This window comes from Suricata suricatta, chromosome 12 (assembly GCF_006229205.1).
Source record: "Suricata suricatta isolate VVHF042 chromosome 12, meerkat_22Aug2017_6uvM2_HiC, whole genome shotgun sequence".
NCBI lineage: Eukaryota > Metazoa > Chordata > Mammalia > Carnivora > Herpestidae > Suricata > Suricata suricatta.
Window position 1 is genome coordinate 89707041 of NC_043711.1, and position 26026 is coordinate 89733066.

Consider the following 26026-nt stretch of genomic DNA (forward strand, 5'->3'; position numbering starts at 1 on the left):
GACTAATATTAGGTAGTAATAGTAACCACCCAGGATCCCCAGCAGTTAGAAGGTCTGCTATGGGAGAGCATGATCTTCCCATTAGAGACACCATTGAAGGTGAGGCTGGGCGGACACCAGACAAGCCTCCTAGGACCCAACTAGTATCTCTGGATGTCTGCTGTTGGAGGATGTGCCAGAGAAAACCACCCACTGTTCTCGACAAGAAAATCTCTGACAATCTCGATCATGACCATCGTGTTCTGAAATAGGATTTCCCGTGAGATGATGAACAACAGAAGAATATGGTACACCACTCCATATGCCCGTCAGTCCAGGGAAACAGACATGTAAGACTGCCTGCTACAACAATTCAAAACCACCCCAGCCACAAGTAATAATTCATTTTATTACAGGCATCTAAAGAGTATTTGGAGCTTTTCAAAGCACTCTGATGTAAATTATCACATATGCACCCCACGCCTGTATCTCAGTAAGGATGGCAGATGATTAAAGAGAGCAAAAGAACAAAACGATGAATGAAAAAAAAATAAATGAATGGGGCATCTCAAGGGAATAGCATGAAGAAAGAAAATTAGACTGCTTTCATTGGTACTAAGGAGCCCCTTTGATTCTAAAATGCAGGTGCAATCAGGTAGTTCTCAGGGAAGATGAAGGGGCACCTGCTGGTTTCTCCTGGGCTCCAGGCTTCCATATGCCATCACCTGCTATACATCTTTATCTCCAACACAACATATTCAAACCTCAACTCATTCTCTTGTCCCTAACCCATCTATTGTGTCTTGCATCTCACAAAACAGTTCCACCACTCACCTCCCAGCCATCCAAACAAGAAGCCGTGGAGCATCATCTTTGACCCTCTTCTCTCACTCCTATATTCCCTGTCTGATAGTCTGTCCAGGTTCTGGCATTACTGGCTAAGAGTCTCACTCTGAACTCAAGACTGCTGGGCTAAGATGGTGCTCTGTAGCCAAACTCTTGAAAAGGCCCATCCATAAAGATAAGACCCTGCTTCTGATGCTTAGAGGATATACCTGGATAGTGGCCTGTCAGACCGAGCAGAGCCAGCACACATCCACACCTGCCCTGGCTGACTTGTCCCCCAGGTGCCTTCCTAAGCTATACCCATGCTCGTAGCCTGCGCTCCTGCTTTAAGCCCCTGCCACCAATGCCTGGAACAGAGTTTGACAGAGGTAAGGGACTCAGTAGATGTTTGAGGGAAGGGCCTACAGCCACAGTGGACTAGACCATGCAGCTGGTCTCCATAGCTGCCAGTCTCCCTACCACCCAAGCCCACCCTCAAGAGGACAAGTAGAGAGGAAACTCCATCAAACCATGTGATGGGGAGTTTCTTGAGCCACGAGACCTAGCTGTAAGCACCAAATTGATCTGGGATCTTGGGCTGATGATTCTGTGCCTTCGCCTTCCCATCTACCTCTCAGAGCTGCCTAAGGATCAAGCACCATAATGAGCACACCACCAAAAGTGGCATGCTGGTGTGGCCCAGCGTTCAGTGATTCCTCAATGTGGGTTTGCCTCCGCATCACCCAGAGTGCCCCTGAAAGCAGAGATTTCTGGGCTCCACTCCCAGAATGTCCGAATCCTTAGATCAGGGCTGGGGCCTGAGAATTTGCATTTCTAACAAGTTCTCAGTGATGCTTATGCGGCTGGTCCAGGGACTACACTCCGTGAACCAGGGCTCCAGACCATTTTAAGAGCACTGCCTTTCCCCACCAACCTAGTTTTTCTCCATGAAGCAGCTCTTTCAATATTCGACTTTATGTTTATATTTTACCCTTTTTGCTGTTTTCCTGGAATCTTAACAGAGTCTGTAAATTCCTCTGGGCAGAAATTATACCTTCCACACTCCACATTCTCATTTTCTGTTTTGCAAAATAATGAGTACATTTCCAGTGCGATTAATAATGGAAAAAGGAAAGGGGGGGGACCCACTCTACCAACCCCAATAAACAGCATCCACAAATGGGTACCAGCCCTGGAATCCTCTTAAAAATTAATTATGAGGCAAAGAATATTCTACCAGCAGTGGCAAAGTGGGAAAGAAGATTATGTTCTTGATGACACATTTTGTAAAATGTGGGTTATTCAAGATTTTAGCTGTAACTTACTTAAACACCAACATTTTTTTGAAATAGAAGACCACAAACAGCATTTCAACTCATAATTTTTATAGTGATAGTCAGACAATTGTGTTTTCAACATGTAAAATCCATTACGCAGTCGTGGCAACAGTTTGCAATAGATTGTAAATTTTTATTGAGATGATCATCTTCCGACTGAATTTCAAAATGTATTATATGATCATCAGCAAATATGTCCATGGGGGCTGCTAAAGGACTTTGAGTATCATTTATAAAGATCAAAAACCCTTAGAAACTCCTAGATTTACCCTGTGGAAAAAGAAAAATCTCCTTGGTAGGATCAAATCAATTACTTTTATGGATGAATATTGAATTGCAAAGCTGAGATAAGGTATTACCTGCTTTAATAACATAATCTTAGGTCCTTTTAAAGTAGTAGGTTTCATAATCAGGTTTCAAGAAGGAGTTTTACGAAAGGCCCACTTTTGAAAATAATCAAGAAAATGGCATTTCCATTTATCATAATGGTTCCACAACATTCAAAGGAGCTTTGCCAGGCAGTGGGCATCCTTACTAACCTTAGCTTATATGCCATCAAGATGCACTACTGAGGTACTTAAGAATGGTTACAGTCAGTTCTGCTACAGCTCTTGTTCCGACAACTCAAATGTGTTCCAGTATGACTGACATCTTAGGGGGCAATCTGAGCGTGGCACGAATGTCACATTTGCTGTGTGTGATTTTGCTTGTAGAAACATTACAGAAGCGGAACGCTGCACCCAGCTCCACAAGCTACGCCAGAGCACAGAGAACATACGCCCCTCAGACATCCACCTGCTCCCGCTGTTCCCCGCACGCGCCGGGTCCCGCGCGCCCCCAGCCGGAGCCACGGCCTTCCATCACGTTCAGAAAGCCCTCGTCGCCACCACTGCAGCTCACGGGCTGCAACCTCTCCGACACCCTCTTCCGAAGCAAACCCGAGGTCTCTGCAAGGAAACACACCGTATGTACTGCAGTGTTTATGCATATCCTAAGCCACTGACAGGTGTGAACTGTGCCACCAGTTTTACTATTTTCCTCTTTTTTTAAAATGTGTCATTGATGAGGAATGAGTGAAATATCCTAATACCATTTCTCCCCATAACTCCGATGGTTTTTATCTCATACCTTTCCATACTACAGTGATTTTTAGGGACACAGGTTGCATTATAGTAGAACTAACTGTATTTTGCTTTGCCCTTTTGTTCCACGGGCGTCGCTGTGCCGATGAGTCCTTCTCTCCCCACCCGGAACCCATGACTCTTTTTCCAATGACTCATGCTGGAAGAACCCCTGCACCGAATTCTCTATCTTTACATCATGGGGTGACTGATGATCAATGGCACTAGAGTCAGAAAAACCTGAGTGCAAATCCTGACTGTGCCATTGGTTAACTCTATGACTTTGGACAAAAGTTTTAAAGTATGGAGTCTCTGTTCCTTCATGTATATATGAGATAAAAGTACTTACATCAAATGGTTAGTTAAAGGGGAAAAATGAGATAATATAAATAATATGATTTGAAGGGGGAAAAACACAATGAATTCTTTTAACGTCTTGAGTTACATTCAGAGCTGGAACATTTCAGGGATACAATCAGAGATATAATCCTAGCCAATGTCCCTTATTAGAAACACCACAGAAGCCTAGAGTTCCCGGGGATAGAATATATATGGTTCAAAAGAACCTTCTTAGACACAGTCCCAGCTACCAAACTCGAAAGCAGCAACCAAAAACCTCAGAGAAACTGGGGGAGTCACAAGCCCTCTGGGTACAGAGCCAGGAGCTTGGAGGGACATAGAATCCAGAGAATCCATGAAGGGACAGTGCCAACCCAAAACCTTAGGTTGGAACCAGGAGGCCCTGAGGGATACAGAGCAAGAAAGCTCTAAGGGACGAAAGCGGTTCCAGAATCCACTGAGAGGCACTTTCAGAACTAGGAGGTACTCAAGATAAAGCTGGCACCTGGAATCTCTCAGAGACAGAAATAGAACCGAGAATCCTCCGGCAAACTGTCAAAACCAAGATCGTTAGGGTGTCACAGGCCCAGGCAAGGAATCTTCAGGGACAAAGGTAACATCACAAGCACCTGAGATATCTAACAAAAATCAGAAGAACACAGAGACATAGTCCAAATGAGGACACTACAAGCACACAGTCAGAGCCAGGAGCCCTCAGAGACACTTCCAGCACCAGGGATCCCTGGAGGCACAGAACCGGCATCCCATCGGAAACATTGTCAGAACCAGGAACTCTCCATGACACGCTGGAGTCAGGTGGCTCTCTGAATCACAGTCAGAGCCAGGTGGTCTTCACAGTTGTCACCAGAACCAGGAGGGCCTCTAAGGCAAGACCAAAGCCCCAACTGCTGCCTTCCACAACAGCAAGCACGCTCACATCAAAGAAGTCTAGGAATGACTGTCGCAGAACGCCACTCAGGGCAACTGCCCGGCCTCTCAAAACGGAGTCAAGAAGGAAGCTCTTACCTGCACATTTGGTTCTGGTGGTGAGTGGAGGCCCTGGTGGTCCCGTGCCTCCCTCCCCAGGTCGTGTGAGCAGCACCCGGATCTCATACTCCACATCAGGGTCCAGATGCCACAGCTTATAGTTGGGAGAGTCAACTATGTGCGTCTCAGCCCAGGTGCCCGTGGTGGTGCGGTACTCCACTTCCTTTAGGATGATGGGGCCATCCCCAATGATGGAGTTGGCATTCGGCTTGATCCACAGGTATGTAGCCCCTACAGCCAGCAGCTCTGGGGGGGCGATGGGTGTGGGAGGCTCTGAAAGACAAGCAATCAGCAAAGGATGTCAGATCCAAGTGGTTTACAGAGAAGAATCCAAGCATACAAGGACAAGAATAGAATTACAGAGAAAGTTGGCCACATACAGTAGCCTAAATCCTTTTTATGACTCCATTCACGTCCTACCTTAACTTCTATACCTGAATTGGTATTTCTTCTACCACACAACCATATCTCCTTCATTTAAATAAAGTAAAGAAAGAAGGTAATTTTGAGTAAATGGTTTTTCTAGAACACAGAAAACTGCCTGGGTTAATATTCTGCTTTCTGTCCTCAAACGTGAATATGCCTTTACTAAAGTGGAATTTGGCTCAAAACCCCGGGGGAGTCTGAGGTTTATAACTAGTTCTTTCATAGGAACACATGGTTTGTTAGTGGAAGTTCTCCCTAAATAGTGCTATAAGCCGAAGGAGCAAAAACTATGATGGAAAAGGAAAATTTAAGCTTCTTTTCAACTCCAGCAGGTTCCCTCCAGGAAGACAATGTCACTGGGATGGTGCCCGCTGTAGGAATCAAGGGTTAAGGAAAAAAGTCAATGCAGAGTGATCTTGCATCTGGTATGGGTTGTTCCTCTTCCACTACATTTTTCAACAAGCACTTAAGGTAGGTTTTTCTATCAATTATTAGCCCATTGGTGTAGCTTCAGAAATTAACAGTAACTTTGTATTTCTTATTTACCAAGAAATCTCATGTGTACTACTTCATGCAAATCTTGGGACATTATCACCTCCATTTTGATAGATTAAAAACAAACAAACAAACAAACAAAAAAGAATCCAAGTGACTCAGTCACCTAACCAAGATCACGAAGCATGTAAGGTAGGATGGAACCCACATCTCTATGTTTTCCCCAGGCCAGCTATTTCTTTGGAAAGCTGTTCGCCTCTAGGTATCCATTTGCTAAAACTTAAAGTGGTTATGTTTTATTATTTTTATTTGTAGCAAAAAACTGCAGTGGCAAAGCAACAGAGAAAATAACAATAAAGAGAAAATAAGTCCCCTTACCTACCACTCAATATAATAGCCATTTTTATTTCTCTATGTCCCATTATAATTTCTATTCATATCTTTAAGCCTTTTTCATATGGCTACAGTAACACAAAGACCCAATGTTTTTCTTTCCTCACTTCTTACATTCTAAAGACTTTGTTTACAACATGGACCATCTTTAATAGCTACAGTACATCTATCAGGTAATCACACTAATCACCAATTCTTGGGCACATGAGTTGTGCCAAGTTTTGCTGTAGTAAATAATGCTGTAATGAACATCTTTGTGCAGATGACTCCAGTTTTTCTTGTCTCATATTTTCTAGGAACCAACTGCCAGAAATGGGATCTGTCAATGGATATGAACAAGTCAATGATTCTTGGAGTAGAATTAAGAAGTGGAGGGTCACTGGGTGGGGGTAGCATCTGGGAGTGGAGTACAATGCAGATGTGATCAAGAACTTCTGGAGGGCCTCGGGGCTATTCAGGTGGGTAAGGCAGGTACAGGTTTCCATTTGGAACTCAGGTGAGCACTTCGGGGTTCATCAGACTCATTCAGTGTTTGCCTTCTAATTAATTACCTATCCACAAAGATCCTCCAGAGACAGAATAATTGCTATGAAACAGAAGTGGACAATATTTTCTCAGTGTGATTTGAAGCAAATCTTAAGGGACAACTTCAGATTGCCTCTATTATAGCCTGCCATTTGGTCAGAGAAGGAAATTAAGCAGATTAGTCAAGCTAGATGCTTTTCTTTACAAAGCCATGAAGGTTATTACTCAAGGCCTTGTTATCTCAAAGGTGTCTGCAAATTGATTTTTTGATAATTTGTTCCAGGTAGAGAAGTTAAGTTGGCAGGCCAATAATTTCTGAGCTCATCCTTTGTGCATTTTAAATATATAGACCTTTTGATCACCATTGTCAACTCTCCAGAGTCCCTATCCGTCTCTGGTGGGGCCTCAAGGGTGATATTTTGTAGTTCTGTGATAACTCTGCTCAACTCCTTAATATAATTATTCACAGACTGGCCCTGGACAGGATTAAGAGCAGCAGACTTCAATACTTTAAGGCTTGAGCCAATCGACTTTCCTCCATCGTTTTTGCTCTGTTTCAGGCAGTAAATTGCTGACCACCAGAAAGAAAATCAAGTACAATCTTTCCAAATGTTTAGTCTTTTTCCATGTATTTCTGACAGTAGGTACAACATAGTAACAAACTGTCCCTCGAGTAAATAGCTGTCTCCATTTCAAATGACTTGCTGGTGCACATGTCCCGCTGCAGACTAGTCAATACAGTGATCTCTCCCTCTGTCCCCTTGAGAAAGTATCATGAAGTATTTCACAGTGCTTCCTGTACCTGGCTCTAAACAGCCATCAGATTATTATTTTCTTTTCTTTTTTGTTAGTAATCCAATTATAGTTGGGGTTCTTTTTGTAAAATTAAATCCAAGTTAGTTAACATACAGTGTAGTAATGGTTTCAGGAGTAGAATTTAGTGATTCATCACTTACATATAAAACCCAGTGCTCATCCCTACAAGCACCCTCCTTAATTCCCATCACCCATTTAGCCCATCCCCCACTGACCTCCCCTCCAGCAACCTTCAGTTTGTTCCCTGTATTTAAGAGTCTCTTATGGTTTGTCTACCTCTCTGTTATTATCTGATTTTTCCTTCCCTTCTCCTATATTCATCTGTTTTGTTTCTTGAATTCCACATATGAGTGAAGTCCTATGATATTTATCTTTCTCCATCTGACTTATTTCACTTAGTATAATACACTCTAGTTCCACCCATGTTGTTGCAAATGGCAAGATTTCATTCTTTTAGATCACTGAGTAATATTCCAGAGTGAGTGTGTGTGTACACTTTGCCTATTGTCGGTGGTGCTGATATAAATACTGGGGTATATATGCCCCTTCGAATCAGCATGTTTGTATCCTTTGGATGAATATCTAGTAGTACAAATGCAGGGCTATGGGGTAGTTCTACTTTTAATTTTCTGAGGAACCTCCACACTGTTTTTCAGAGTGGCTGCACCAGTTTGTATTCCCACCAGCAGTGCAAAAGTGTTCCCTTTCTGTGCATTCTCGCCAACATCTGTTGTTGCCCAAGTTGTTAATTTTAGCCATTCTGACAGGTGTGAGGTGGTATCTCATTGTGGTTTTGATTTGTATTTCCCTGATGATGAATGATGGTGAGTATCTTTTCACCATCTGGAGGTCTTCTTTAGAAAAGTGTCTGTTGGTGACTCCTGCCAATTTCTTCCCTGGATTATGTTTTGTAGGTGTTGAGTTTGATTAGTTCTTTATAAATTTTTGATTCTTTGTCAGTCACATGTTTGAGTGGTTCAAAGAGAAGTAAGGAAGAGACACACAATTTTTTTTTTTTGGTAAGCACCTTCCTTTTTTTAAATGAACAGAAAGATCATGGTTTGTCAGTTCTCTCTGAGACAAACACACAATGAGTCTAAACATACAACGCAAGAAATCTGAGGCCATCTCATCCAACAACCAGAGTCATCAGAAAGGACACCAAGGCCCAGGAGGGCTCATGGGCTGTTCAGTGGAAGATGAGGGTGGAGCACGAGAACACTGGCCCTAGAATTCCCACTCCTCCTTTTTTCTTCTTGTACTGCAGCTGTTTAAGTAATTCACCAGAAGGATCCTTCAAGGGAGTCTATACAAGTAGAATTTAACTTTTGAAGACACATAGGCCCTTGCAAAGATTGAGTGAGAAATTTCAGACTCTCTCCCAGGAAAATGCACATAAACCCACCATTTCAGGAATTCATGAACACTTCTGAAGCCTGTACATGAACTCCTGATGAGGCTCTGCTGAGAATAAAGGAAAAGCACAGAGATCCTGCTGATGGACCACATGTCCATAATAGTTTACACTCCTTTGAGACCCTGAAGCCATCCTTCATTGCAGGGGCTAGAAGCTGGGAGTACAGTCAGTAAGGAAATGAAACTTGATGCAAAGTTCACACATCTAGTGCTTCCAGCCTCCAGGGTCCCAAATATCTGGAGAAAAATAAACATTCTAAGATTTCCACAGAATAATGTGAAGTAATTGTGTAAGTCCCTGATGGCCATGACCCACCCAACACATTCATAGATTTAACATTTGGGCTAAAATATTTTGTGGGTAAAGACATGATCCTACCCTGAGATGCTATATCCCAAGTAGAAATCTTCTACAAAGGATATCTTAGTAGTTTGGGTTGCTATAACAAAATACCAAAGGCTGGGTGGCTTAAACAACAGAATTTTCTTTCTTACAGTCTGCTGGAGGCTAGGAAGACCAAGGTCAAGATGCCAGATAACTCAGTTCGTGGTGGGAACCCTCTTCTTGGTTTGCAGACTATCTCACTGTTATGTCCTCCCACGGTGGAGAGAGAGAGAGATCGATCTCTGGACTCTTCTTCCTCTTTTAATGGGAGCTCTGCCTACATGACTTCATCTAAACCTAATCACCTACCAAAGGCTCCCACCTTCCTAATACCATCACATCTGGGGCTAGGGCTTCAATAAATGAATTTGGAAAAGGCAGGGGCATATAATCATGCATTCCATAACAGAGGCTTTGTTTTTAAGTTCATCCTTCTCTTCATGAAGGACTTTATCTAATTGTCATGGTCTTGAGATGAACAACCTTACAGAACTCTCTATGAAAGAAACCTCAACCAGTATGTACTCTGCTTCTCATGTGCCAGAGCACTGAGCATGTGGGCTTTAGTGGTAGAGAGAAGTGCAGGCTCTCTGGACCCATGGAATGAGAGCCTAAGGCAATCAATTAAAGCAGCAATGTCAATAAAATGGAAAGATGATCATGATGGGGGTGGGAGAGGCAGCTAATGAGGTCTATGAAGGGACCTGACCTGGTGCAGAGGGAAGTTCTTGCAGAGAGAGAGCTTGTGACCCGTGGGCCTGAAATTCATGTTACATTTGTAAACAAAGAGGGAATGTCTTGGGGGTGCTGTCGATCTGAGTTGTTTGGGAAGGTACCACACAGGCCCAGACTGGTAAGCAACTAACACTAGGTGCTCAGAACATTCATTAATTCACTCAGCCTATAACCCTGAACATCTGCTATCGGTCACACACTGTTCTGAGCACTGAGGATTCAGTGGTAAACAGAACAGACACAATTCCTAGCTGCCAGAAGCTCACGTTCTAGCTTTCACTCAAGGACTGACATAAAGAAGAGTAAGAAGAAAAGAAGGTAATTCAGAAGCTGAGTGGGAGGATGTGGAGGAGGAGCCCAGGTGTGTGCTTCTGTGTCAACCAAATGATGTGCATCCACACAGCAGAATACCACATGGCAAGGAAAAAGGAACAAACTATTGACCCACACAACATGCGTGAGTCCCAAGATTAGGAAGGAGGAGGAGAAAAGAAGAATGCATGATGATTCTATTTATATGAAAAGTTAGAAGAAGGAACACTGACCTATGTTGATAAAAGAATTACAGTTACCTATGGAAGCAGGTATTCACTGGAATAAGGCATAAAAGAACTTTCTGGAGTGTTGAAATGCACTGCAGACTGATTTGGGTGATTAAATAACAAAAGAAGAATGGTGTTCCCTCTGATTGAGGTGGCTTCCTGGAAGGGAACTTGAAAAAACTTTCTAGGGTAATAAAAATGTCTGCATCTTAACTAGGGTTGTGTAAGACTCATCAAGCTGCACTTAAAGTATTTTGCTATATGTCATTGATACGTTTAAAAATTTAAGGAAAATAAAGAAACAAAAATATGGCTTGTCTGTGACCCAGCAGGTGGGAAGAATTCCACTAAATTTCACCGAGAGTTGAACCCCAGAATAACCAGAAGAAAGAGCCTTTAATCCCATATCATTTATCTCCAAATAATTCTATCAGCATCATCAGATGCTTGAATCCTGATTATTTTTCATGACAAGAGGTTGTTCCTGAACACACCAGTTCTCATCCATGAGGCTTTTCACATATGAAACCACCAACCCCCTCTATCTAACTGATCCTGCACCATCAACTCTGGCAGCTAGGAGTAAGTGTTTCACCTCTGGTGGCACTCTCTGATGACAAAGTCTGGAACCAAATCCAGAGGGAGAGAGTCTGGCCTTCTGAGAGTTGAGCTGAGAAATGGCACTGGCCGTTTCCAACCAGGCATCGAAGCACTTCAAGGACAAGAATCTCTGAGCCACCCACACATATGTCCTGGGCAGCACTGCCCTACACCTGCCAAGGCTCTCCTTCAACATACAGGTGGTGAGGTGACCTCTTAGTGTAATTCTGCCTCGTCTTCAGGCAGCAATCTCCAGACCAATTCTGTCTGTCTTTTTCCTGCTGTGAGCACTTGTAACAGTTTGACTCCCCAGAAATTCCTACAGAGAGCAAAAGTGCTTCAAATAGCTAGAGAGCAAGCTTGGTGCGTGTGTATTGTCTGCTCCAGACAGAAATCAAACCTTTGGAGAAAAACTGAATGTTGCTAGGATGTGAAATGATCCTCGACATGTTTAAGGTGGATATAACCTGGCCTCTGACACTTTGCACCACCCTCTGCTCCCTATCTGATCGCCTTTCTAGCTGCCTTACTGTTTACTGACCCGTTAGAGTCTGCAGGAGTGCCCCCGCCCCGCCCCACCCACCAACACACATCCCCTCACACGACTTCATCATTCCCACTTCCACACATTTGCACAGGCCCGTTTTCCCGATTAGAACATCTTTCCTTTTACTTTTAACCAAACGGGGCCCATTTCTCTTTTTAATTCTGCTTCATGACTACTCAACTCTACAACCACAGGGCACACAGTAGATGCTCAAAGCGTCATGCTCCTCCTTACATATTCTACTGACTGGCCTGCAACACTGTTTCATACAATAATGAAGTAAGGATCAAAAAGAAAAAGGGAGACTGGCTGGGGATCAGGGTCCAAACCTTTCTTTGGCCTGTCTTTACCACTAACCAGCTCTGTGACCCTCGACAGACCACTCAACCTTCAAAACTCTCAACATTTTCATCTTTAGAATGAAAGATTGTTTTACAATTCTAATTAGAAAATTATCTAAAGTCTCTACCAGGGACTATAGGGATTCTATGTGCATATGTTCACTTACTCTAACCTGTGACCCGCCAACCACAGACCTCACCTTCTCCTTCCATGGCATGGACTCATGAGGTCCCTGAGAGAAGAGACAAGCAGCCATGGCACTAATGTGCCAGAACATGCCTACCAGAATTAGTCTCTGTGCCCCAGCCTAAAATATAGTCAATATTTGATGTCTTATGCAAAAGAAAATATCTGATAAGTTTCCCCAAAATAAGAGTTTGGGGGTGCCACAAAGAGATGAAAAAGAGTAAGGAGGAGAATGTTACTAGAAAAGTAGATGGACAATCACACTAAAGATTGGAAGAGTTTGGGGAGAAAGCATCAAATAAGTGGAACAGAACAATAATCAAAGACATAGCTAAAGAAAATTTCTTTGAAATAAATGAAGAACTGAGTTTGCAGAGTATGAAGAACATAATGGGATCCCAGCAAAATCAATGATGTGACTCAAAATTAAGTGCAAACTGGTAACATGTTGAAATACACGACTAAAGAAAAGTTCCTGCAAGCATCTAGAGACAAACATATCTCCATCAAGGCAAAAAAGACTAAAAAATCCATTCTCAGACTTTAGCATTTCAATTTGAGACCCTGCAATGTAATGGTGAGGTTGGTGAAAATAGTAGTAATAATCTCAAATGACGATAGTGACAGCTAATACGTCCTGCAAAATTTTATGCACCTGTCACTGTTCTTAGTGACTTAGAATATTAACTCAAAATCTTCACAGTGACTCTATGGGTAGATACTATTATGATTCACATTTTTCTTAAATATTCTTTTAATTTATTTTTTTTTTGAGAGAGAGAGAGACAGCGTGAGCAGGGGAGGGTCAGAGAGAGAGGAAGACACAGAACCCGAAGGCAGGCTCCAGGCTCTGAGCTACCTGTCAGCACAGAGCCCAATGTGGGGCTCGAACCCACAAACCATGGGATCATGACCTAAGCCGAAGCCAGATGCTTAACCAACTGAGCCACCCAGGCACCCCCACATTTTTCTTAAAAGAACAAAGACATGCATATTAACTTGTCCAATGTCCAACAACTACTAATTCAAGAAGCCAGGACTGGGGCCCAGACAGCCTTATGGCAGGGGCGGAGGGAGAGGTCTCCCAACTGTAATAACATAACACATGCACACAGGTTTTAAGAGGATGTTTCATGACCCAAGAATTTTACAGCCAGCTATGTTGTGGTACATTTGCACAGCCAACATAAAGATCCTCTCAGACCCTTCCTAAAAAAATGCAAGAAATATAATGTCTACTTGCTCTTCCTTAGAGAAAAGATCACTTGAAGACAGACCCCAGTTCACCTTGGGATGAATCAAAAATCCTAACTCTAGGATGGAGAAATTCAGACACTAAAAGAATTTATCTTTTGGACGCATGAAATTTCTATGGAATAGCCTCTAATTCTTCCCATTCTCCAGGTGACTCACTTTCCCTGGTCTTTCAAGATTTAGCTCTCTTCTGGGATTCCCTCCGGGATCTCACCTCAGAGCGGTGTCCTCTGTGTTCTGTGGGTGTGTTAGCCCAGGGTTCCAAGACTCAAAGCTTGAAACAAGGATTCTGTGCAAGTGACTGATTGGAGGAGTTTTTAGAAAAAGGCCAGGACAGGCCTTTTTGGTAGGGGAAAGGACAGGCAGCCAAAGACAGATGGAGCTGGGAGCTCTGGAACATTCAGGGCACAACCCCACTTGTCCCTTATCAAGGCCAGGGTGTCCGCCATTTGCACCCTTGTGTCACCAACTGGATACAGGCTGCTCTGGGGGTGCAGGCACTGCCCGTCAGCCAAGCAGCTGTGTGCTGAGGACAGCTACCCAAGAAAGGGTGCAGCTGTTTGTTTCCTAGGACTTCTGTAACTACATACTACAATCTGGGTGGCTTAAAACAACAGAAATTTATGGTCTCACAGTTGTAGAACTGAGAAGTCTGAAATCAAAGTGCCAACAGGGACAAGCCCCCTCCAAAGCCTCCAGGGCAGAATGCTTCCTGGCCTCACGCAGCTTCTGGTGTTTGCCAGCTGTCCTTGATATTCCTAGGCTTATAGATGTGTCACTCTAATTTTTGTCTGTGTCTTCACATGGCCTTCTTCCCCATGTGTCTGTGTCTCTATGTCCAAATTTCCCTTTTCTCATGAGGACTCCAATCCTACTGGATGAGCACACACCCTACTCTAGTATGACCTCATTTTAACTTAATTACATCTGCAAAGACCTCCCCCCCCCCATTTTCAAATGTGGTCATGTTCTGAGGCGCTAGAAAACACATGAATTTGGGAGGGAACAATCAATATTGAATGCAACTATGAGCATTTAGCCACACCCACAGCCACCAGGGGATGGGTGCACCATCCTGGGGAAGGAGACGTGGATCGGGCACCAACAGCATCCTCCATAGTAGACACACCCCTCACTGCCCTTGGGCACAAATCATCACAAAATTTGTACAGCACAAGTAGACTACAATTTGGATGTCTCAAGGGCACAGGCAGGCCATTTTTGCCTATGTTCCCAGATCCTATCACAGCACCTGCTCTGTGGTGGGCTCGATCCTGGAGTCACAGTACTCAAGCAGTTTTCCCTCCCCAGTGTGAAAGGCCATCCATGGGCATTTGCTCTTCCCTTTTCTGGCTGAAGTATTGCTAGTTCTTAGGATTCTAAGCAATTTTTTTCTATGGCTAGCTACCTCTTAGCCAAATGCAGCTGATTCTGGTGCATTTGAACCAGACAAAGTTCTCTTGACTTATCTAGAGGTCACTTGCAGTTTTGCTGGATAACACCACCATGCACTGATGACTTCCTACCTCCAGCACCTACATCTTCTTGGCTGGTAGTTTTTTATAGCTGCCAGAGTTTGATGGCCCCACTTTAGGATAGACTGGGAATGCCAAGGTGTTACCATTCCCAAGAACAACATTTTCTCAATGAGAAATAGGAGCTGGTGGAAAATTTAGTTGGTGTCCTCATTTTGTGCCCCCCACAGAGAAACACAAAGATTCTATTAAATGTACTCCCTTTCCTGTGTCAGGATAAAGAGGGGCCGCAGTAATGTCAGAGTGTACTGCTGCCAACATTTCTACAAGCAAATACATTTAAGAGATCAGCCTCGGTCTACTTAACACAGTCGTGTTGCAACCAATGAAGTCGTTTAAAAATGCATAATTCAACAGCGACGTAGCACCAGGCGAGATTCCATGACCTGTAACACTCTGTCTGTGCCCTCCTCCTCTTTTTCCCCCAGCGTCTTGATATTTTTGAGATTACTCTTTGCTGGGCCACTTCCCAAAATTAAGACCAGAGTAATCATTCTAGAAGAGCCTTTCTTTCCTTGTCTGCTAATCAAGAGTATCTCCCCGAGGGAGGAGCCTAGGAGAGCCAAGGTTCTAAACCTTCGGAATTAGAGGCCACATCACAGAAGCACCTTGTGGTAGAACAGCACAGGCCCATGATCAGGCACCATTTGATTCCCCGCCCCACCTCTGCCCAGCTGTCCGCCTATGGAGAACACGGTGGAAGGAACCCGGGCCTTAACCAGTTTGGATATCTGAGTTCTAGGATGCAGAGAGTTATTATTATTCCATTTTACAAGGGCAAAGGCTCTCTCAGCACCACGTGCCAGCTCTATGCCAGGATTTACATATACGAACTCCTTTATTCCTCCTGCCACACTCTGAGGCAAGTACTATCATAGTACCCATTTTACAGATGAGGAAACCAAAAAAATGTGCTACTTGCTTATTGCCGGTCCTTTGGCTTCAAGCCTGCCCTGTTGTAATTGGCTCTGTGATTCTGGGGCAGGAATTCTACTAACTGTGCTTTGGATTCCCTGGACAGCTTGGGCTCAGCCCTCCCAGTAAGAGGCTGTATGTGGGGGCTAGAAAGCTGGAAGAGGGAAGACGATGCTCTGACATCTCCATCTGCCCCTGCAGATGTTGTACTGCCTGCGGCCTCCCTCTTCGGAGGACTGAGCATCTCCCAGCATGGCCCTTCCTCCACACTCCTCTTCCCTGTGTTACCACAGCCCAGGTGTTCTAGATGCTTCCTGCAATTCCTGGCCACCTTAGTGTCCCAAAGTTTGCTCTGGCAACCTCCCAACGCGTGTGTGACTCCCTTCAATAAAACTCTCTGTAATACCTACTATGGTTTGGGGTTCCCTCCCAGATCCTCACTGACAGAGGAAGATACTATAATTATGTCCGCCTTGCAGGTAAGGACACCAAGGCACAGAGGTTGTGTAAGCTGCCCAAGGTCCTGCAGCCACGATAGCGCTGGTTACCGGGGATGCCCCCCTCAGGTCTGGGACTTTTAACAACTGCACTGAACTGCCCTACTGTTCTCGACACCCTGGGCAGCTGGAGAGCGAGGCGGGCAGATAAGAGTCAGGGGAAGAGGGAGGCAGGCAGATGAGAGCCAGGGAGATAAGGCTGTTTTGGTGTTTGACAAGCCAGTACTGAGGGCTGGTTCTGTGTTCCGAAGATAATGAGTCAAAGCAACTGTCTCTACCCTGGAGGAACCTAAGAGACTAGGGAATGAAACAGATGCAGGAATCAATATGCTGCAGAATTAAGTGAAATAGGCTGGACAGTGGCAGGCCAGGGTCTTATTGACACAGAGAGGAGTGTGGTAGGTGGCAAAGTGGCCCTCAGAAGATGCCCACGTCCAGGGGGTACCTGGGTGGCTCAGTCGGTTAAACATCCAACTCTTAGTGTCAGCTCAAGTAATTATCTCACCATTCAGGAGTTTGAGCCCTGCATTAGGCTCTAAGCTGAAAGCATAGAGCTTGCCTGCAGTTCTCTCTCTCCTTCTCTCTCTGCCTCTTCTTTGCTCTGTCTCTCAAAATAAATAAACTTAAAAAAAAATTTTTAAAGAAGATGTCCACATCCTACTCCCCAGAACTTTACAGAGCAAAAACGACTTTGAAGATGTGCTGGTGTTAAGGATCTTGAGAAGAGAGAGTATCCTGGAACATCAAGATGAGCCCGATGTAATCAGAAGGCTCCTTATAGGTGAAAGAGGAAGCCAGAAGAATCAGAGACAGAAGGGGTTAGAAAAATGCTGAACATGTAGTTTTGAACACGGAGGAAGGGACAGCTAGCGAGGAACGCCAAGTATTCTCTGCAAAAGGCAATGGAAGAGTCTCTCTCTTGGAGCCCCAAGAAATGCAGTCCTACTGACCCATGTAGACTTCTGAGCTCCACATTTGTAAGTTAATGAATTTTCATGTTTTAAGCCACTGAGTGTGTGGTAATTAGTTATAGCAGCCCTAGGGAAGTACTCAGAGGAGGGAATCAGATGGAGGAAATGAGAGAAGGCTTCCTGGAGACATCAGATCATGAAGTCATGAAAGAAGAAGAGAGCCTAATTGGCACTGGGAAGGAAGGGCCTTCACAGAGACGTGAAGAGACTGTGTCGTTCGGGAATAGCATCGCCTGCAGAAACATAGATGGAGTAGGGGGCATGGCAAAAAGGCAACTGGAGAAGTCAACGGGGACCAGATAAGCAAGGGGTCTTCCTGAGGAGCCTGGGAGATGCTGTGAGCAGGGATGTGACATGGGCACCTGTTCTTTCTGGACAACTGCTCAGTGCAGTGAAGAATGGGTCTGAAGGGACATCAGAGTCAGGGGACACCATGTCCATCACTGAAAGAGAAATGATAGATGTCTGGGCCAAGGTAATGGCCATGGGGCTGGAAAGGCAGAGGACTAGACACAGGTTTAGGCAACTGGCCAGGACTTGGTCACTGACTAGATCCAAAAGGCAGCAAGGGGGATGGAACCAGTATTAGCACAAGACTCTAGTCTTCAACAGGTCAGGTGAGTCCTGGGCATGTGCATGCCTGTGGAGCCACAGTATTGCCTTGACCTCCACAATGCCTCCCTGGTCTACCTCAGGCTCCCTGCCCAGGGCACTATATGGCTTTTGCCCACAAGGCCCAATACTCTGGACTCCATCCCTTTGCATATTTATTTTCACTTACAATAGACAGACAGAGCTTGGCTTATAACCTTTATCATTTAATTTTACAACTTTGAGCAAGTTAATTCCCCCTGAACCTCAGTTTCTTCAAATGTAAAAACCAGGGTAATGGATCATATCTCACTAGGTCCTTGAGAAGACCAAATGCAAATTTCTGAAACATGACAGGCCCCAAATAAATGTCTGTTATTCCCTTCTCCCATCCCTTACGGCCTCCTGCCCTGGTCTCTCCCATCCCACAGCCCCTCCACGGGCTCTTCCACCATTCCTCAAGCCTCCGCGATCTCCACTCAGAGCATCTGAGCAGCATTCGGGCATCTGGGGCTCATGTAGCACATGCGATGAAGTCAATTTCAGTTTCTGCATGAGGGAGCTGCTAATCTCCCACTGGGATGGGCAACTCGCACACAACAAGCACCAGGGGGAAAACATGGCAGTCGTCTTAACAAAACACGTCTGAGAAAAGCCAGAGTAGAAGGAAGGCGGGTGGTGGGGAGAGGGGGAGGGAGGGAAGAAATACGCAAATCAGGGCAACTGGAGTCCAGGCAGCTCCATCAGTTGCTATGCTACCAGCCACAGTGAAAGAGCAGAGGAAGGGGGCTGGGGCTTTAGAGATATTGTTATTTTGCAAATTTCTCTCCTTTGAACATCCCTGTGTGCAGGGTGGGAGGGGGGAGATGTCCGATTCCTCTCTAACCTGCTCAAATGGCTGAAGTGACTACGAAAGGAACTGAGAATGTGGCTTCATTCAACCCGCCCACCCCTGGCCTCTGGAGGGCTACTTCTGTGTTCTTCCATACCCAGTGCAAAGACAGAGTCAGCCTGAGCAGGCCTAAACAGCAGCCCTTTGGGAAAGGACTCTGGAGCAACAGAACATGACAAGGTCTCATAGACCAAGGGCCTCCATCACCATCCCCAGAAGCCACAGTCCTGACTCAGGCAGGGAGACACTGGACTCTGAGGACAGAATTTGTGGCTTCATGTTGGCATCCATGATAGGCCATTACAGCTGGGTACTTTCGTGGCAGAATGAGAATATTCAAGAAGAGAAAGTGGGCAAATTTATTGGTTATCACACTTCAGGCACTATTCTAGATATTTTGAACATCTTCATCATTTATTTCTTAAGCACAGACAGAGGGAACCCAAAGAAATACAGAGAAACCTCTGAGGGGATCTACAAAGTGACAGAACTTTTAGATAGAATGCCTTTCTGGAACAAAATTCAACTTAAAGACAGAAAGTAAAATAAGCTTGACTTTTTACATGCATAAATGGTTCCACGGGAATACCACCTTTACACAAAGTCTTCTCACAGAATACAGAAAAAATACTTCTAAACTCATTTTACAAGCCTCATGCTAAGACCTTACAAGGATATCACAAGAAAAGAACTTTCAGTTCAATCTCATAAACAGAGATAAAAATCCTACACATTATATTATCAAACCAAATCAAGTGATACATAAAATGAGTAATAGATCATGACCACACTGAGTTTATTCCAAGACTACAAGATCAGTTTAATATTAGAAAATTAATCAGTGTAACTCATCATATTAACAGCCTAAAAGATAAAAATCAAGTAATAATCTCAAGAGATGCCAAGGAAGCATTTGACGAAAGTCAGTATCTATCCATGATAAGACTTAGTGAATGAAGAACAGAGAGAAAGTTCTTTAATCTTATCACAGTATCAAAACATAGTCAACATCACAATCAATGTAAAACACTGAGCACTTTCCCCGATATCCCCAATTTTACTGGATGTTTGAGCTCCCGCAATGGAGCAAGAAAAAGACATAAAAGATACAAGGATTGGAAAGGAAGTAATAAAGCTTTCATTATTCATAGACTATGTGATTGTGTATGGAGAAAATCCCAAAGAATCTCAAAATATGATGAAAATCAAAAGCAAGTTTAACATACTTTCATATATTAAAGTCAATGTTCTCTGCCGTATCATATGCTAAATTTCAATCAACAAAAAGGAAGGAGCTTTAACTCATACACTTGCACAATGTGCATTAGCCTTTCTAACCCTGCTCCCAATTCTGCCCTCTTCAGATCTATTCTTCACCCTATAGCCCAACTGATCTTCCTACAGTGACAACTACATTCCATTATGTGGCCTCAAACGCCAGGAGTGAAGTGGCCCCTGCCTGTCTGTTCAGCCTTGTCTCCTGCCACGGCCCCTCTTGCTGCACAGGCTTGAGACTCACAGGTCTGTTTTCAAATATTCCTAATGAGCTGTGATCCTTTCTACCTCAGGGCCTTTACCCACACGGATTCTTCTTCGTGCTTCACCTAGTTCACTCTCAAACTTACTTCCTCCATGACTTCTCCCCTGCTCTCAGACATGCTTGTTTAGGTTATACTTGGTGAGTCTGTTCACCCTGGTCTTCTCCACTAGCATCAAAACACCATGAGGGTGGAGACCATGTCTCTATTTCTACCTATTCACAGCAACTGCCTTGAACTGCACACAGTAAGTGCTTCATATGTATTCACTGAATGAATGAGTCAATGCAAAAGTCAGAAGAGGATCAGGCAATCTATTTTGTTTTGTTTCACTAAAGCTTGGAGTGAAGAATATTTTGAGAGTAGAGAGGGTTTTTAGGAATCCGTAGTTTGATATTATCAGGAACCCCGGCAGCATAAGAGGTCTTGAACAGAGCTCTCTCCCTCAGAAGAGGGGCTGCTGATCTCTGCCCAGAAAGACCGTACTGGTTTGGGCTGTGAACTCAGCTTGTCACTTATGTTAAAGTGTTAATTCTTACCAATTTGACAATAAACTATTATAAAAAAACAGTGTTTTTCTAATTAAAACTATTTTGAGATAATTATAGATTTACACCAGTTCTAAGAAATAATAGAGCCTATGTATCTTTTACTCAGCTTCCCCAGGGATAACTTTGTGCAAAACTATCATGCAATAGTGAGGAGCATGTTGCTTCTGAGTATCCCAATCCCAGATACATCAGTGGTTGGAAAAAACATGCTAGGAAAGAATGTGCATCCAGATCAGGACTGAAATACATTAATGTGGATGATTTAGCTCAAGAAGTCTTTTCATGGAGCCTGGCAAGATGGCTTCTCCCAAGAGCATGCTGAAAGACGCACAAATCCTAAAGGACATGGGGATTACAGATTAGGAGCCACGAGTTAGAAATCACAGGTTGGAGTTTGCCTTCTGATAGGGACAATTCTAGATGATGCAAAAATGTAATGAAGCCATGCTAAGAAAGCTATGGTTGATGGAGATGATGTAATATTGGCAATCCTGTGTCATGCTGATCAGTCTTTTACCTCCCTCCTTCCCTAAGAGATTTTTTATTAGATATTCCAAGGCAAAGAAATCAAACTCCTTTGTCATTAATCAAGCCATATTCAGACCCTATGCTACCACCTGATATATTCTGCTTGATGGCTCCAAACTATAGACTTAAGTGTTTACAAAAAAGCATCTACTTCTGTGGGAAGAATAACAGCCCTGTGGTTAGGCACTGGTTCCCTTCCTAGTGGCCCAAGTACTCCCACACCTGGCACACCAGCTCCACAAACCATGTCTGTGTCAACTAAAGTAGGGACTCCAATGTCCCTTACAGGGCCAAGGTCTACTTTACAGATGCCCACCTCAGAGTCCCACCTGTAAAAGCATCAATTCCTGCAACATCCATTATTCACAATGTTCTGATTAATCAATCCATCATTAATTGGTCCAAAAACATGCATATAACCACTAAGATGGTGGCCATCACAACATGCTGCTAAGGAATCATCAAATGCATTGAAAAGAAAATGAGAAGATGATGACAACCACTATGATAATTTGTAATCTAGCCTTGATGCTTGTAACATGTACACTTGGTCTTGAATCTACTGTACTGGTATTACATATGCATGCTGGGTGTTTTAACTTTGTGTTATAGAAAACCTAAATGATATTTAATGAGTAAATACAGTTATCCTTCCTGATTGAAATGTTGGATTTTCTTTAATATGATTAGTAATGTTTTCCATCATTCTTTAAATGTAAAAAATAAAATTGTCTTTCATCAAAAAAAAATATCAGTTACAGAGAGGGAAGGAGCTAAACCATAAGAGACTCTTAAACACTGAGAACAAACTGAGGGTGGATGTGGGTGGCAGAGAGGGAAAAGTGCTGGATGGGCATGGAGGAGGGCACTAGTTGGTTTGAGCACCGGGGGTTACATGGAAACCAAATTCACGATAAGTTATATTAGAAGAATCTATCACGCAACATCACAACCAGGATGTTGACACGGTAAAGTCAACAAGGCACATTTCTACCAACACCAGGATCCCTCATTTTGCTCTTTTATGACCACACTCACCTCCCTCCTCACCACCCACCCTCAACTCCAGAGAACCACTAATCCATTCTCTATTTCTAAAACTGACATTTAAAAAATGACAATTACCTGTGGGGATTGGTGGTTTTTACTCAACATAATGCCCTGAAGATAGTTGCTCACAGCCATAATTCTTTATTTTTTAAATTGTTGATTGGATTCAATGGTATGGACGTACCTGTTTGTCTAACCATTCACTTGGTAGAAAACATCTGGGCTGTTTCCAGTTTTCAGCTACTACAGAATAAAACTGTTATGAACAATCATGATTGTATAGGTTTTGTGTGACTTGAAGTTTTCCTTTCTGTGGACTAAATGCCCAGGAGTGCACCTGCGAGGGGCTGCCAATCTGCATTCCAGAGAGCTCTCCCATCTTCCACTCCCACTGGCAATGAACGAGTAATCTGGGCTCTCTGCATCCCCCCTGAAATTTGGTGCTATTATTTTGTTCTAGCCAATCTGGGATGTAACGAACATCATGGTGGTTTTGATTTGCACTCCCCTAGTGACTACTGATACTCAACATCTTTGCATGTGCTTATCTGCCGTCTGTAAGTCCTCTTCAGTGAAATGTCTGCTCATTAACTTTTACCTCTAGTTGAATTGTTGGTTTCTGGTTGGTTGATTTCTTGTTGTTGCTGTTCTGCTATTAATGTTGAGTTCTAAGAATTCTTGATATATTCTAGATATTAGTCCTTTGTCACATACGTGGTTTGCAGATATTTTCTCCCACACTGTAGCTTGTCTTCTCATTCTCTTCACATGGGCTTTTGCAGATCAAAAGTTTTAATTTTGACAAGGTTCAATTTATCCATTTTCCCACCTATAGGTCATGCCTTCCATGTGAGGTCCATGTTAACTTTTTACTCTACTCTAATTCATGAGTACTCACAAATCACCTCAGGTTCCTGACAAAATTGTGTTCAATCAAACATTCAGTTGGCAAACACATAACTATATTTGGTTCTATTTCCTGGCATAGAGCATTTTTCAGTAACACAGAAATACTGAAAAAATGTCTGTTTTGTTTTGCAAGTTTTAGTGGCACTCATTTATTTTTTAGAAGTATAATACTTTTAAAATTATGTTTTCAATCAGGATGATGGATAGTTGCCTAAAAATGGGAAATAGGAAGCATATGCTCAAAACTATTAAAAAGATGTAAGACAGTAAAATTGAGAAGCTACCACCTGAGAGTCACGTATCCAGCACAGCACTGTACTGCAGAATCCCTTCGCTGGACTTGACAGAGAAGAGATGGCAGTGTTACCCCCAATTCAATCAGTTAAGCAGCTGTCAGTCTGGGAGGGGTAAGATACACTTAGATGCTTACTATGCAACTTTGGTTACTGTAGAGCTTCAAAGAACTAAACCTCAGTATTTCCTGTGCCAGAAAATCCTGCAGTTTCTGCAAATGACCATCACTTTTTGGGGATGTCTGAAGACCCTAATTACTATGGGCAGTCTCCAAAACTTGGCCCCCAATGCCTTACTCTGCTGATACCTACATTCTTGTGTCACCCTGACCCTTTATAAGTGGGCTAGACCTCTTGTTCACTTCTAACAGAGGATAGCTGTGACTTCTGAGATTAGGTTACAGAAAGACTACTGCCTTCCTTACCCTCTCCCTCTTTCCCTGCCCATCTCTTCACTCCCCCTTGCCCTTCCCTTTCTCTCCTCCCCTCCCTCCTTCCCTTCTCTCCTCCTTCCCTCCTGCCTAGTCTCTTCCTTTCTCCCTTTCTTCCTCTTCCTCTCACTGTCTTCTGGAGAGCCACCCATCCCCAGAGAAATGAAATCTTCAGCCAACAGCTAACGAGGCTCTGAGGCCAACAGTCATGTGAGTGATCTTTTAAGAGGATCTTCTGAAGGCTGCCCAACAGCCATGTGAATGAGTGAGCTTGGGAGGTCTTCCCTCAGACTAGACTTAGGATGAGTGCAGCCCGAGAGCCCCCACGCCAGAATCACCCAATCAAGATGCACCATGATCCCCCAGCCCATGCTTGCAAGACGATATATCCTTGCTGGTTTAAGCCCCTCCACTTTGGGGTAATATGTGACTAATCCAGCATACACAAATAAAGATTTGTAGGAGTATTACCAGACTTCTTGTGACTAAAAAGGGAAAAAGTCTTGGCAACAAGTTAATATAAATAGGCACAATCAAATGCACACACACCATGCTTCAAGCTTCCTTTAAGATCAGCTTCAGAATCACCTTTGAAATTAAAGCGTACAAACCAGGCAGAAGACTGGGGAAGACTTGGCTGAATCCACTTGAGATAAAAATAAAAGGACAGCCTACTTTGACTAAAGAATGCCCTCAAAGGAGACATTTTAATGCACTTTAAAACGTGTTTGAACATTTGGTAAGCCTAGTGCTTTTTATTTTGCAGTGGTAAGCAAACAAGGGAATTAACATATGGCCATTTTGTATATTTATTCCATGTATTATAGGATAGTGATATCTATGAAGGCATTAATTTGCAATTACTTGAAAAAAGATACCTGGTAAAGAAACTGTCAACAAGATAGCGATGGATGTTTGCACAGATGAGACTCAGTGTAACAGACACAACTGTGGGGCAGGCAAAAGGAATCCACACCAAGATGAAACGAACTCAAATGTTCTAGCACATACAGCACCATTCACTAATAAGAGCGACCCTTAAAATCTGCCTCTTTATTTCTCAATGTGGTGGTATAAAATGAAGGAAAATGTTTAAAACTCACCTTTGTAATCATATATGCAATAAAATGAGAAATGAATTTGAAAGCTCACCCTGCTACAAAGATATAGGTTGGCCTGTTCAGTGGGGCACATCGATGGTCCCTGTGAAATTACTATCATTTTTCATTGAAGAAAACCACATGTAAGTAATAACAAAGCTTTAAAAAAAAAGTCTTGCCTAAAACCTCTTCTAGATCTTAATCAGGAAAGCAATCTGATTAAAGTCACATACACTGAAGGACAAACCGGTTTAATGTAGCAATCCTCCCAAGGTATTAACATTGTTTTAAAAAAGAATTGATCTCAAAGGGCATCATTCCTATGGAGCACTTCACAGCTTAGAGGCCTTTATGTCCTCTGAAAATTGGCCCATGAATTTCCTCTCCTAGTTTTGATTCCCCTCAAGGAAAGGAAATGTAACTGTGTATGTTCCTGACTGGAAATCCCATTGAGGTTTCCCAACAGTTAAGATGTACTTAAGATTGACCCCAAACCACAGAGGTTCTGCCCAGAAGGCTGATGTGGGAACATTTTGGGGTCTCAAGGTCAATTCAAAAGCTACAGAAAGCCAGTTCCTTTGCAGACAAGAAGCGTGACATGAGCTGCTCTAACAAATGGGAAGACCACTATTAAAACTCCGCAGGGCTTGAAGCTCCTGGGAGCCCTTTGAGAGGGCAAGGCTGAGCTCACACCTAAACGTCAAACATCCCGGGTTCTGCCACGCCCATTTTCTCCAGAGCACCAAGTACCATTTGGCTAAAGGTCCTTTGCCTTAGGCTATGCCATTCTTTACACCAACCTTTTGGGACTGCACTCGTGGCTCACCCACAGCTGAGTATCAGAACCATGCAGACAAGTTCTAAGGATACTGATGGCCAATTCCCAAAGTTAACCAATCAAATCAGAGTCTCTGG

The 26026-nt window shown here is 43.5% G+C and overlaps 1 protein-coding gene and 1 pseudogene across 1 annotated transcript in view; one reads left to right on the plus strand and one right to left on the minus strand.

Moving 5' to 3' along the window:
- PTPRT (protein tyrosine phosphatase receptor type T) overlaps positions 1-26026 on the minus strand; it is a 770667-nt gene that overhangs the window by 585687 nt on the left and 158954 nt on the right. The window contains exon 6 of the mRNA XM_029917352.1: positions 4628-4921. Coding sequence (XP_029773212.1) covers positions 4628-4921 — 294 coding nt within the window. The remainder of the gene's footprint in view (positions 1-4627; positions 4922-26026) is intronic.
- LOC115273991 lies at positions 21083-21846 on the plus strand (annotated as a pseudogene).